The sequence below is a fragment of the Sciurus vulgaris genome (genome assembly GCF_902686455.1).
Source record: "Sciurus vulgaris genome assembly, chromosome: 16".
NCBI classification, from domain to species: Eukaryota; Metazoa; Chordata; class Mammalia; order Rodentia; family Sciuridae; genus Sciurus; species Sciurus vulgaris.
The window spans coordinates 19,372,599-19,387,852 of record NC_136477.1 but is presented as its reverse complement, the minus strand read 5'-3'; the positions used below and the strand labels follow the sequence as shown (position 1 = coordinate 19,387,852).

At 36.7% G+C, this 15,254-nt stretch overlaps 1 protein-coding gene across 5 annotated transcripts in view; it reads right to left on the bottom strand.

Annotated features, from left to right (window-relative positions):
- SMARCC1 (SWI/SNF related BAF chromatin remodeling complex subunit C1) overlaps positions 1–15,254 on the bottom strand; it is a 169,979-nt gene that overhangs the window by 112,035 nt on the left and 42,690 nt on the right. For 4 of the 5 annotated variants that reach the window (XM_079116710.1, XM_079116709.1, XM_079116712.1 and 1 more), the window contains exon 7: positions 4,858–4,927. In XM_079116710.1, the coding sequence (XP_078972836.1) occupies positions 4,858–4,927 (70 nt within the window). The remainder of the gene's footprint in view (positions 1–4,857; positions 4,928–15,254) is intronic. The other variant, XM_079116711.1, reaches the window with a different exon arrangement.

Sequence of the window (15,254 nt, the reverse complement as noted above, 5' to 3'; positions counted from 1 at the left end):
CTGACCTAGCATGCTCAAAGACCTCGTTCAATTTCTAGGACTTCCAAAAAAAAAGAGAGAGAGAAAAAATGTAATTTTAGAATACTATGATTACACCATTATAGTAACTTATCAGTTCTGTCTTTACCACTGTACCAAGAAAACTTCTTGGCATTAGTCAATATTATAAATCTTCATACTGCCTGAAACAAGCAATTCAGTTCACAGAATTCTCAAGGTCTTGTTTCCTGAAAAGTGCTTCCCTCAATTGGCCTTCAGAACAGTACTTTCACCTGGTGTTCTTCTTGTCATTACTCTTCCACCTCTGTTGTCAGTTCCTAGCCTTTGCCCCAAACCTCTAATAATTAAAGGCTCCAGGGCTCAAGTTTTAGAACAAAACTCTACTTGGTGACCTCATTCACTCCTGTGCCTTCAAACAAATACTAATGACTTAAAATCTTGTGTCTGTCCTCTATTCTGAATTCTGAACTCATAAATTCAAGAGCCAATTCCACATCTCTTTTGAGTCTAACAAGTGTTCCAAACCTAACACACTCAAAGTTCAATTTGTAAACCCATTCAGGCCGCAATAATGCACTTCAGAGTCAATCAACCTCATCTTAATAAATGACTACACTATCTTTCCAACTGTGCAAGCTAAAATCCTGGGAAACATTCTGTATTTTACTTTCAAATACATCCTAAAATCAAACCATCAGGGCTGGGGTTGTGGCTCAGTGGTAGAGTGCTTGCCTAGCATGTGTGAGGTCCTGGGTTCGATACTCAGCAGCACATATAAATAAATAAATAAAAGATCCACTGACAACTAAAAATCAAACAATCAGCAAATTCTACTGCTCTGCATTCAAAATATGTTCAGAGTCTACCTTCTTCTCAACCTTCCACTCCGTTCACTGGTTTCCCCGCTTCATTAGTCGCTTTCCTGTCAGTTTTCCACAAAAACAACCAAAATGATCCTCTTCAAATCCCAGCCAGACCATAAAACTCCATACTCAAAATCTGCCAGAGGATCCCAACTAGTTAGAGTAGAAGTCAAAATCCTAATAGTGGCTTTCCAAGGACTCAAGATCTAGTTCCACGGCTGCCACTATGCAGCAATGTGAGCCATTTCCTAGTCCTCTTCTTTTATTCCTCACTCATGTTGTAACTGAGCAACACAGGTTTTAGTTCTTCATATGTGCCACCAAACCTATACATAGGCTGTTTGTGCCTAAAGTTTGTGCCACCAAACTTTACACAGGCTGTTACCAACTGCCTGGAATGTTCCTTACTGCTCTGATATCCATATAGTTCACTTCCTTTCTCAAAGATCTCTTCTCAGTAAGCTTCAACTCACTGATTTAAATCACTACACATACTCCAACACAACTTTACCAATAAAATTCTTAATGCAAATATATAGGACAATAAATTATTATAAAACCAAATGATACTAATCAAATATAAAGGATTTATCTTTATATCATTTATTAATGTATTTATTTTAGTTTTTCAATTGTTTTAGACAGTACTAAAAGTTTGAAAACATTAGGGAGTAGTTAGCACAGGTCTATTTATCTTACTAGGCACAGGGAGAGCACACCTGTAATCCCTGCAATTCATGTGGCTCAGGCAGAAGGATCCCAAGTTCAAACAGTCTCAGTAACTTAGCAAGGCACTCACTAAGTAACTTAGTGAGACCCTGTCTCACAATAAAAAATTAAAAGGGCTGAGAATATTGCTCAGTGGTAAAATTCCCCTGGGTTCAATGCAAAGTATTGCACCCCGCCCCAAACTGAACATATCTAAAGACATATTTCCTTCTTTTAAAACTATGATTATGAGCCAGGTGCGGTGGCCCATGACTATAATCCCAGTGACTTGAGAGGCTGAGGCAGAAGGATCACAAATTCAAGACAAACTTTAGCAAATCAGTGAAACCCTTTTGTTGAGAGCAGTGATGGAGGATAGGAGAGCAGTTACTGAGATCAGGGGTCTCTGATGCCCAAATGGCTGCAGCATGCCCAGTTCCTGGGAATGTTTCTGTGCAAGGCACAGGATGCCAAGCTACTATAGCAATGCCCTGCTTGAGGAGGCTCTATGCAATAGCCCTATCAGTTCTAACCTTGATCTCAGGCACATAGCTCCCGGGAAGAAAGGAATTCGTGTGTGTGTGTGTGTGTGTGTCTCTCTCTCTCTCTCTCTCTCTCTCTCTCTCTCTCTCTCTCTCTCTCTCTCTCTGAGTTGCCGGGGATTAAATCCAGGGCCTTTTGCAGGCTAGGCAAGCACTCTACCAACTTCTATGCTAGACAACCACAATGTTTCACCGGCTCTGCTTCCCAGGTTCCTGCCCACCTTATAGCAACTTTTAACAATGGACTTTCTTGAGAGCTACAAAAAGCTCCTAACATTTCACTTTGCAACTGTGGACTGCAACTATGGAAAAGTTACACAGGATGTCCTAGTTTCTGTAACTTTCCTGAATATGAAGAATAATGGTTACACAGTCTTTAACCTGATAATGAGACACATATAAATAAAGATTGCTAGTGTAACTCTTTAGACCTGCATCTCCAGAGAGCAGGCTCCACTTGATCCCAGCCTCATCTTCAAGATCTGTGTGTCAATCTTTATTTTCCAATCCCCCTTCGCCCCTCACTGGACCCAGAGTTTGCCGACTGGTCACAACACCCTTTCTCAAACTAAAGAGTAAAAAGGACGAGGAATATAGCTCAGTGGTACAGTGCCCCTGGATTCAATCTCTAGTATAACAAAAAATATAGTTGTACCACAGACAGTAGCACCTATCTGTAGCCCTAGCTAGGAGGGAGGCTACGTGGAGGATCAATGTGAGCCCAGAATTTTTAGACTAGCCTAAGTATAATGGTAAGATCCAGTCTTGAAAAATAAAAACAAAATAAAATAAATACAGTCAGGCAAAGTGGCCCAGGCCGATAATCCCAACCATTGTGGAGGTTGAGGCAGAAGGATTACAAATTCAAGACTAGCCTGGGCAATTTAGCAAGACCCTGTCTTTAAAGCGGGGAGGGGGGGGGGGGAAAGGGCTGGGGACTTAGCTCAGTGGTTAAGTACTTGCTAGGCATACACAAGGCCTTGGGTTCCATCTCTAATACCAAAGCAAAACAAAACAAAAATACCTCATACACAAAATATTCTTCTGTCTTCTGGTAAAGACTGAACATTTCTTCCCCGGTAGAAATGGAATCTGATTAACCTCTATATCCAAATATCAATTTAAAAGAAATACAGAGAATACAGAATGCACATCAAATAGTAAACCTCAGCAGTGCCATCAAAAAAAATCCACACTATGGTCAACTCAGTAGGACAAACAACCTGGTTTCTTAAGAAGTACACTGCAGAGAGAGGTCAAGAAGACAAGGGAGAATCTATAAACGGGAAGTACTTAAATATACCAGTTAATCACAACATGTGAATTTTATCTGACTTCTTATTCAAACAAATATCAATCATCAATCAAACATACCACTTAAATGACAACACTGACGAGATATTTCATATTAAGTAATTATTTTCTTTTGTATTAACAATGATGTTAGGATTATTTCCTTTCAAAAGTGATTTCTTATATTTTAGAAATACATACTGAAATATTTGTGATAAAATGAAGTGACTAGGACTTGCTTCAAATAACTTGGAAAGGCAAGAATCAGAAGGATTTGAAAAGCCCATCCTACATAGCAGTACCAGAACAAAATCAACACCAAAACAGTTCTCCTGTAAATTTAGGAAAATAAAGTATATGAAAGCTATACCTATTTCCATGTGCCCTGGACAAGCATAATTTTGAATAAGAACACCCTGCCCACTGCCACTAACATCAAGGTATTGATGTTATTCATACTACAAATACTGAAACAGTATGACACATAAGAGTAGGAACAATACTAGGTAAATAAATTTATGACAAGAAAAACTTTTTAGGCTTAATTTCATCCTTAATAGTTTCTGAAAAATCAAAACTAACCAGTCATAAACAAGAAGAAAATTTAATCTTTTGAAGGTAAGAGATCTAAACTAGCAACCTAATACCACATATAAAGTCTCTTGGCAAATGCATAAAAGCCCAGTTTTTTGAGATAAAAAAAACACAACATGTGACTTCATAGAATTCCATAACTTAAATAATAGTCAAAAGTCTGACTTACATATATACCAGACCTCAGAGCATACATATCATTATCAACTATCTGAAGAGAGGAGCTCAAAGTTCAAACACAAAGTAATGATAAGGAGATGGAAATATTAATTACCCTGATTCGACCAGTACAGATTATACATCTATACTGAAACATCAAAACATACCTCATAAATATGTACAATTATTAAATGCTACAAAGAATGTTTTAAAATTTTAAGGAGACCAGAAATGCTCACTAACCCTGATTTGACCTTTATATGCTATATACATATACTAAATTATAACACTGTACCCTATAAATACATACAATTGAAATAATAGTTAATATTAAAAAAAAAAAAAAAAAAAAAAGCAGGGGTTGTGGCTAAGTGGTAGAGCATTTGCCTAGCATGTGTGAGGCACTGGGTTTGATTCTCAGCACTGCATATAAATAAATGAATAAAATAAAAGTTCATCAATAATTAAAAAAAAAAAAAAAGCTAGTGGCACATGCCTATAATCCCAGCAACTCAGAAGGCTAAGGCAGGAGAATCAGCAGTTCAAAGCCAGCCTCAGCAACTTAGTAAGGCCTTAAACAACTAAGTGAGATCTGTCTCTAAATAAAATATAAAAAGGGTTGGGGATGTGACTCTGGTTAATTGCCCCTGGTTTCAATACCTGGCACTAAAATAAATAAACAAAAATTTAAAAATTACCTGTCTGGGTAAAAGCCCCAGTGCACTAACACCTGCTTGTCTTTTCTCATCACTGGTCTCAGCCATTCTTCTGAAAGGGAAAAAGAAAAACATTAGTTAAACTGATGAAATAAGGGAGCAAACTACGATTTATCCTTAATTGTTATCAAGACTTTTTGGTTTTGTTTTAGTCAGCTTTTTTGCCACTGTGACTAAATGACCCAAGCAGCACAACTGTAGAGGAGGAAGTTTATTTAAGGGCTCAAAGCTTCAGAGGTCTCCATCCATAGATCGCTAGCTCCATTCCTCAGGGTTTGAGGTGAGGCTGAACATCATGGAGGAAGTGTGGCGGAGGGAAGCAGCTCACATCATGATCAGAAAGCAGTGATACTCCACCTGCCAGATACAAATATAGCCACACCTCCAGTTCCCACCTCCTCCAGCCAAACCCTACCACTTCAATCACCACTCAGTTAATCCCATCAGGAATTAATTCACTAATTGGGTTAACACTCTCACAACCCAATCATCTCTCCTCTGAACCTTCTTGCACTGTCTCACATGAGCTTATGGGGGACACCTCACATCCAAACCATAACAGGTTTGCTATGGGAGCAGGGGATTAATTGAAGACCACCTAAAAATTAAAGGAAAATTTCCCAGCTTACATATTCAGACTTTCTGGATTCTAGGTCAACTATTCATCACTTTTTGGTTTTTTGTTTGTCTGTTTGCACTGGGGAATGAACCCAGGGCTGCTTAATCACTGAGCTACATCCCCAACACTTTTAATCTTTTATTTTGAATAGGCTCTCAATAAGTTGCTGGGTGGTCTTAAATTTATAATCCTCCTGCCTCAGTTTCCTGAGTCACTGGGATCACAGGTTGTGCCACTGAACCAGACTATCACTCCTGATAAAACCAATTATCCACTGCAGTAAACTGACCCTCCTTTCATCTATTCCTCTTTTCCACTCAAGTCACAATCACCATAATCCCCACAGATTCATTTCCTATGTAGATCCTCTCATCCCTTTTCTATAAGGTTCTGCATAAACTACACACTTCAAGGTGTCATGCCTCATCTCCTTGATGAAGACACTTTACTAACTATTCTGCTTCCTACAAATTCACTTTTCCTCATGTTCTACAGTGCTTTACAATGCTACACTAAAGGCTGAGGATGTAGCTTGCCTAGCACGTATGAGATCCTGGGTTTGTTGGCACCTAGGAGGAATAAAAAAAAAAAAAATCTTACCACTATCATTTTATTATTCTTTACTTGTCTCATATCTGTTAATCTAGCATTCCTAACAAGGGTGCAAGAACTCTGCAAGTGTAGCTTAGTGGTAAAGCACTTGCCTAGTGTGATGTGTATAAGGCCCTAGATCTGACTTGCAGCACCATTAAAAAAAAAAAAAAAAAGTATGAGCACTGTGTTCACTTTTCATATAGGTGCAAATTATATAATGAAATTATTTATACTGATTTTAATTGTAGTTGGAATAATTCTACATTTCAGCACTGGTTATATCATGTACTTCTTTGGTAGTCTGAATTTATCTTAGAAATTTAATTCTAGTAATAAGAGGAAGTTCTGAAAACAGCCTCTTGAAAGCTAAGAAAGAGCAAAAAAGCAAATCTTTCAGGTAAGTAAAACTGACTTTTTGACACCAGTTTCAAGGATAAATAGCCTCAGTCAGCTTCATGACCTAAAACTACAACCCCACATGCCATAAAGAAGAATAAAAATTATGGCATTTGCTAGTAAGTGATGAAGTTGGAAAATATGCTAAGTGAAATAGGCCAAGCCCAAAAAAACCAAAGGCCGAATGTTTTCTCTGGTAAGAGCATGACGATATATAACAAGGGGTAGGGGCGGCAAGCGGAAGAATGAAGAACTTTGGATGGTGTAGAGGAAAATGAGGTGGGAGAGGGTGGGGGACAGAAAGATAGTAGAATGAAACAGACAGTATTACCCTATGTACATGTATGATTACATGAATGGTGTGAATCTACATTGTGTACAACCACAGAAATGAAAAGTTGTACCCCATTTGTGTACAATGAATCAAAATGCAGTCTGTAAAAATATAAAAGATTTTAATTAAAAAAAAAAAAAAAAAAAACAGCTTTTCTATACACCAAAAAGAATTCACTGAAAAAAAAAATCAGGAAAACAATTTCATGCACAATGGCTTAAAAAATAATTAAAACATAAAAACATAAACCTAAGAAGAAATCTAACCAAGGAGAAAAAAACCTTTGTGATGAAAATTATAAAACACTGACGACACTAAAAGATGGAAAGAACTCCATGTTCACAGCTAGGCAAATGAATACTGTTAAAATGACTATATTACCAAAAGATATCTACAGATTCAATGCAATCCCCATCAAAATATCAATGACATTCTTCACAGAACTTAAAAAAAAAAAAAAAAAAAAAAAACCCTAAATTTCACACAGAAGAATAAAAGACCCAGAATAGCCAAAGCAATCCTAAGCAAAAAGAGTAATGCTAGAGGCATCACAGTTCCTGGTGTTAAATTATACTACAGAACTACAGAAACAAAAATAATAAGCATGGCATAAAAACATACACACAGATCATTGAAACAGAAGATACAGACAAACCAACATACATACAGTCATATGATTCTTCACAAAGGTATTGGAGAAAAGATAGTCTGTTTAACAAATTGGTGCTGGGAAAACTGGATATTTATATGTAGAAGAATGAAATTAGATCCCTTTCACTCTACACAAAATGTACCTCAAATAGACCTAGGAAGGAAATGGGTTTGTAGCACAGTGGAAGAGCACCTGCCTGGCATGTGTGAGGCACTGGGTTTGATCCTCAGCACCACATAAAAACAAATAAGTAAAATAAAGGTATTGTATTCATCTACAACCAAAAAGTATTTAAAAAAAAACAAAAAAACAAAAAAACCTAAGACATACACCAGAAAATTTGCAATTGGTAGGAAAAAATACAGGATCAACATTCCAACATACGTACAAGTGACAACTTCCTCAATGTGACTTTTAAATAATACCAAGAAATAATAAATGGGATAGCAACAAATTAAAAAGCAAAGGAAACAAGAGAGTGAACAGAGAATGGGGAAAACATCTTGCCAGCTACTCTTTTGACAAGGAAGAATTCAAAAATCTTACCACAAATGTATAACCCAATTCATAAATGGACAAAACAATGGCTGGGGTTGTGGCTCAGTGGTAGAGTGCTTGCCTAGCATCTGTGAGGAACTGGGTTCAATTCTCAGCACTACATTAAAAAAATAAAGATACTGTGTCCATCTACAACTGAAAATATTTAAAATAAATAAATAGGCAAACAAACTAATCTCACTCCACAGTCAGAATAGCAATCATCAAAAATACAAATAATAGCCAGTGTGCACATGCCTGTAATCCCAGAAACTTGGGAGGTTAAGGCAGGAAGATCACAAATTCAAGGCTAATCTCAGCAACTTACTTAGCAAGGTCCTAAGCAACCTAGCAAGACCCTGTCTCAAAATAAAGAACTGAAAGGGCTGATGTAGCTCAGTGGTAAAGCAGCCTCTGGGCTCAACCCCTAGCACCAAAAATAATAAACTCTGGCAAGCACGTGGGGTAAAAGAAACATTTACATATTGTTGGTGAAATCGTAAAATAGAATAATCACTATGGAAATCATTGTGGAGGTTCCTCAAAATACTAGGAATGGAACTTCCATATGCCTCAGCTATACCACTCCTTGGTATTTATCCTGAAGAATTAAAACCATCATATTTTAGCAATACATGCATACCCATGTTTACAGTCATGCAATTCACAATAGTCAAACTATGGGATCAGCCCAGGTGTCTATCAGTAGACCAATTGGGCTGGGTGTGGTGGCACACATCTGTTATCCCAGTGGCTTGGAAGGCTGAGGCAGGAGGATTGAGAGTTCAAAGCCAGCCTCAGCAAAAGAGAGGTGCTAAGCAACTCAAAGAAACCCTGTCTCTAAATAAAATACAAAACAAGGCTGGGGATGTGGCTCAGTGGTTGAGTGTCCCCAAGATCAATCTCTGGTATCCCCCCAAAAAGAAGATAAATTGGTAAAGAAAATGGGACACAAGCAGTGGTGCACTCCTATAATCCCAGCGACTCAAGAGGCAAAAAGCAGGAGGATCACAAGTTCAAGAAAAGCCTCAGCAACTTGGAAAGACCACGTCTCAAAAAAAAAAAAAAAAAAAAAAAGAGAGAGACTGGGAATACAATTTAGTGGTGAATTGCCCCTGGATTCAAAACTCAGTACCTCATTTTAAAAAGATGGTATACATACACAAAGAAGTTTTACTCAGCCATAAAGAATGAAATTAGGCTGGGCATGGTGGCACACGCCTGTAATCCCAGCGGCTCAGGAGGCTGAAGCAAGAGGATTGTGAGTTCAAAGCCAGCCTCAGCAACGTAGTGAGGCCCTAAGCAACTCAGTGAGACCCTGTCTCTAAATAAAATACAAAAAAAAAAAAAAGGGTTGGGGATGTGGCTCAGTGTTTAAGCACTCCTGGGTTCAATTTCCAGTAGCAAAAAAAAAAAAATTTTTAGGTCATTTTCAGGGAATTGGATGGAACTTGACATCATGCTATTAAACCAAACTGTCATGCTCAGAAAGTAAAGGGTCATGTGTTTTCTCTCATATATGGAAGCTAAGAAGGAAAAATTTTAAAAAGGAAGCAGGGATTTCATGAAAATAGAAAACATGTAGAGGAGGGGGACCAGAGGACGGAGGAGGGAAGGAAAAGGAGAGATACCAGGGAATGAAACTGACAAGATTATATTATGTGGCATGAACAAATATGTAACAATGAAGTCCACTACTGTGCACAGTTACAACGCACCAGTGAATAAAAGATATTAAAAAGAAAAGATCAGCAAAATTGACAAATCCTTTATAGTTACAGATGACATGATTTTATATGTAGAAAACTCAATTCCACCAAAAAAAAAAAAAAACCAAGAAAACAAACAACAGTAAAAACCAACAGTCCTGTTAAAATACATAAATAAAATTCACCTTGAAATTACAGAATAGTAAAGACACAAGAATTAGTTAACTGACAAAGCAACCTACAGAATGGGAAAATATATTTACAACATATTAGATAAGGGAATAATATGCAAAATATAAAAAGAACCTACAACTCAACAACAAAAATAATAATAAAATGATTTAAAAATGGACTGGGTTGGGAGTAAAGCATTTGCCTAGCAGGTTCAAAGCCCTGGGTTCAATCCCTGCTTTGGTTATCAATCTGTCGATCAAATAAAAAGTAGACAACAGACTTCAATAGATATTTTTTCAAAGAAGTTATACAAATGGTCAACAAGTACATGGATGCTCAACATCACTAATTATCAGGGAAATGCACATCAAAACCACGAGATATCAGCTTATACCTGGTAAGAATGGTCACTATCAAAAAAAACAAATTAACAAATATTGAAAATGATGCAGAGAAAATGGAAACTGTGCACTGCTAGCAGGAATGTAACATGGTGCGGCAGCTATAAAAAAGCAGTATACAGGGTTCCTGAAAAATCTACAAGTTATACTATTGTTTATTGCGGTGATGGGAATCAAACTCAGGACCTCAAGGATGCTTGACAAGTAGTCTACCAGTGAGCTACATCCCCAGATCTAAAAATAGAATTAACAAACAATTCAGTGATGACACTTCCCAAAAGAATTAAAAACAGGATCTAGGAAGAAATGTTTGCACACCCATGTCCTTTACAACATTATTCACAATAACCAAGAGGTAGAAGCAACCACTGTTGATGGATAAACATAATGTGGTATATATAAACAATGAAATCCTGGCACATGCTACAACACTGATGAAACTTTATACTATGCCAAGTAAAATAAGCAGTCAACAAAACAGTAAATACTGCATAATTCCACTTACACAAGCCATACAAAGCAAACTTAGAGAAAGTAGTGTGGTGGTTTGTCAGAGATGGGGAAAAAGGGAGAAAGGGAGTCATTATTCAATGGGTTATTATATAGTGTCTGTTTTGCAAGATGAAAAAGTTCTTTAGATCTGTGGTAAAAGATACACATTTAGCAGCTGGGGCTGTAGCTCCGTGGCAGGGTGCTTACCCAGCATGTGTGAAGAACTAGGTTCAATCCTTAGCACCACATAAAAATAAATAAATAATTATTTTTAAAAAAAGACACACATTTTAAAATGTATGAAATAGTTGGGCATGGTGGCACACAGCTATAATCCCAACAGCTCAGGAGGCTGTGAATTCAAAGCCAGCCTCAGCAACTTAGCAAGGCCCGAAGCAACTCAGCAAGACTGTCTCAAAAAATTAAAAAGGGATGAGTATGTCACTCATGGCAGAGCACTCTTGGGTTCAATATCTGGTACCAAAAAAAAAAAAAAGGAAAAAGAAAAAAGGCTGAAATAATAAATTTTATATTACATGTTTTCTACCACAACTGTTTTACAATAGAAATAAAATACCTGCACTTGGTACGAAATGAATGAACCTTGAAACATTTATGCTAAATGCAAGAAGGGAGAAACAAAAGGTCATTATATGATTCACTTATATAAAATGTCTTGAACAGACAAATTCATGGAGTAAGAAAATATTTTAGTGGTCATCATGAATTAAGGTGAGGGGGAAAATAGGGAGTCTCTGCTTATGGGTGTGCTTTCTTCTGGATTGAAAAGTAATGGTTGCACAACTCTGGGAATACACTAAAAACCAATAAATCATAAACCTTAAAAAGGGAGAATTTTACGGCACATGTATTACATCTCTCTTTTTTTTTTTTGGTACTGGGGATTATACTCAGGGGCACTCCACCACTGAGCCATATCTCCAGCCCCCCCTTTTTTTTTTAAATTTTTTATTTATTTGGAGTCACAGTCTCACTGAGTTGCTTAGCACCTTGCTGTTGCTGAGGCTGGCTTGGAACTCGAAATCCTCCTGCCTCAGCCTCCCGAGCCACTGGGATCACAGGCATGCATCACCACGCCCAGCTAAATAACATCTTAATGAAGCTGTTCTTAAAATATAAAGAACATGATTCGATGAGGAGGCTGTCATGAGTACAAACACAAAGAACAAAAAAGTGAACACTACAGAAATAAATTAGTTGAAAAGTTGTACAGGCTGAGTATTTCTCACGTGAAATGCCTAGGTCCAGAGTATTTCAGATTTTGGAACATATGCATAAATTTTACTATTTAAGCATCCCTAATCTGAAAATCCAAAGTCTATAATGCTATGCCTTAGCAATGAGCAACCTATAGAATATTTAACATGTTGACTTTTCTTTTTTTGTTTAATTGTTTTATCATTATCACTGCTTTTACTAATTTTGCTTTTATTGTAACACCCTGTTTTGGGGGAGACAAGGTTTTACTAAGGTGCACAGGCTAACCTTGAACTTGCCATCCTCCTGCATCAGCCCCGAGTAATATGGTCTACCATGCCCAACTATCTTAACCATTTCTAAAGTATACAGTTCACAAGTGTTATATAAAAATTGTGCAAAGCAATGTCCAGAGCTCTTTTAATTCTGCAAAACTAACAACTCTCCATGTCTCTTCTCCCTCCCTCAGTCCCTGGCAATCCCCATTCTACCTTCTGTCTCTATGAACTGAACTATTCTAGTATCACACATAAGAGAAATCACAGTTCGTTCTTTTGTGATTGGTTTATTTCACTTAAAATAATCTCTTCTCCCATGTTATAATGTGTTAGGATTTCCTTTCACATTTTATTTCTTTTCATCCAAACAATTTATTTTGAGTTAGAGGTAGGCTGCTTTCCTGTTCTAATGAGTACTTTTCTTACATTACTTATTCTCATGTCTGAGGAAGTATATCTTTCTGCAAAAACCAGTCCTTCCATCTATGTGCTTAAAACAATTCCTTTATTCTTTCCATATATTGCAGAAGTTTACTTTTGCGCTTCCTCTCCAATAAACTATAAAGCTACTACCAGAAAAATATGTCCCAGGCCCCTGCCACTTTCTTTCCACTGCCATACATTCTTAAAAAAATAGATGATTTGCTACCACTTTTAGAACTTTTTTCACTTGCATTAAGTACTGAAATTTCATTCTCAGTGGTTCTTGATTGTTTGCTAACAAATTCAAATGCCTTTTGTCGTTCTTTATTTTGATTTATTCCCCCCACCTCTCTCCCTCTTTCTTTTGTGGTGCTGGGAATTGAACCCAGGGCCTTGTGCATGTGACGCAGGCACTCTACCAACTGAGTTACATCCCCAGCCCTATTTTGATTTCTTTAAAGAACAACACTACTGCGTAGTTTCTACAACTTTAAATATATATATATATATATAAATGTATATGTAAATATATGTATATTTAGTTGCCAATGGACATTTATTTCATTTATTTATATATGGTGTTGAGAATTGAACCCAGTGCCTCATACATGCTAGGCAAGGGCTACACTGAACTACGACCCCTGCCCTAGTTTCTACTTCTTAACGTGCTTTCCCTGTTCTTATTTTCCCATGACTTTTAAGATAATGGACTGTTTTAGTTTGATACCTAACTAATCTCCTTTGTTTTCTTGGCATGCAAGTTTATCTCATTCAATGACAAAATTCTCTTTCACACAGCAATCTGTTCAGAGATTTCTAATGGGTCTTCATATTTGACTTTTTTTTTTTTTTTTTTTTTTTTTTTTGCGGTACTGGGAATTGAACCCAGGGCCTCTTGCAAGGCAAGCACTCTACCGACTGAGCTATCTCCCCAGCCCTGACTTATTCTTTTTATATCCTAAATCCTAGAGATCAGTTCTCAAATTTTCCTAAAATAGCCATGGTTGTACATTTATTTCACCAAAATAATATATATTGTCTATTCTCTCTCTCATCCACCAAATGAATAAAAGGTTCTTTTAACCAGAACTCTCACCTAATATATACTTTCCCACTCTTAACTTTCATTACCCTGAGAGATATAACAAACTGCATACTGCTTTACCTCAAATTTCGTGATTTATTACATCTATGATTTTGCTTATATACCCTGTCCATGCCATACTCAAAATCACTAATATTTAAGGTTCATTAAATATCACCTATTCATTTTTAATTTTAGGTAATCCTTGTTTAAAAAAAAATATTGCCATTATCAAAGTTTTTATAATGCAGCCCATAATATATTGTTGGTATTATCATCGTCTGCACACTTACCTGGAACATGTACATATAAAAGCCCAGCATAGGGCCTAGCAGAGTCAATGACAGTCACTCTAAGATAAATCCAACAGTATACAGAATTAAACCTCATATAAAAATTATCTTCAAATATAAAAGAAGTTGAATTCAAATCCTAGCTCCTAATGATTACCCTACTTGTTTGATAATACCAACATATAGCAAAACTAGGATGTATTTAAAAAACAGAGCCAGAGGCAGTGGTGCAAGTCTAATCTCAGTAAATCAGGAGGCTGAGGCAGGAGGGTTGCAAGTTTGAGACCAGACTCAGTAACTGAATGAGACACTCTCAAAATAAAAAATAAAATCGTTGGGGATATGACTCAGTGGTTAAACACCTCTGAATTCAATCACCAGTACAAAATAAATAAATAGTAAAGGAACGAAAAAGGAAAAACTGTAACAAATACAATTCAAATCATACATAAAATCTAATTCTTTTTAAAAGTTCATAACTTATGGTTGGGAATATAGCTGAGTGGTTAAGCAATTGCCTAGTATGTAAAGATCTTTGGTGTGATGCCCTAGTACCATTCAGGGGAAAAAATTCATAACTTAAAAAGTTTTATACCAACCACACTAGAGATACTGTGTTAGCAACAGAATTAGTATCATACACAGCTATCCACCATCTCCACCTAGTGGCAAACAGTTGCCAATACCAAACAGGATAAACGCTGAAGAAACGTCAATTAACTACAAGCCGCTAGATACAGAGTGATGTTTCTCCCTTTACAAAAAGATTAAGCAATGGTTTCTTAGATTTGATATCAAACATATAATCAATCCACTCTCCTTTTCCCCCTCAAAAGATTAAATTCTCATGATCATTTATAAAATGTCTGTATGGTCTGCAGTTAGGTTCCCTCCTTTCATTCTTAGTATTTATTATTTGTCCTTTCTTTTTTTTTTCCTTGTGTGTACAGCAGGATTTTTATAACCTATGCTAAGTCGTTCAAAGAATCATTGGCATTGTTGAGAATCCCATTATTGAATATTTTCTAATTCATTAATTTCTACTTCATTATTTTTTCTTTAGATTTAATTCTCAATTATTCTTCTAAGATGTTTGAATGTACTTTTTTTGCTCTTTTTTCTTTCCTAACATATGCATTTAAAGATACATGTCGGGCTGGGGAGATACCTCAGCT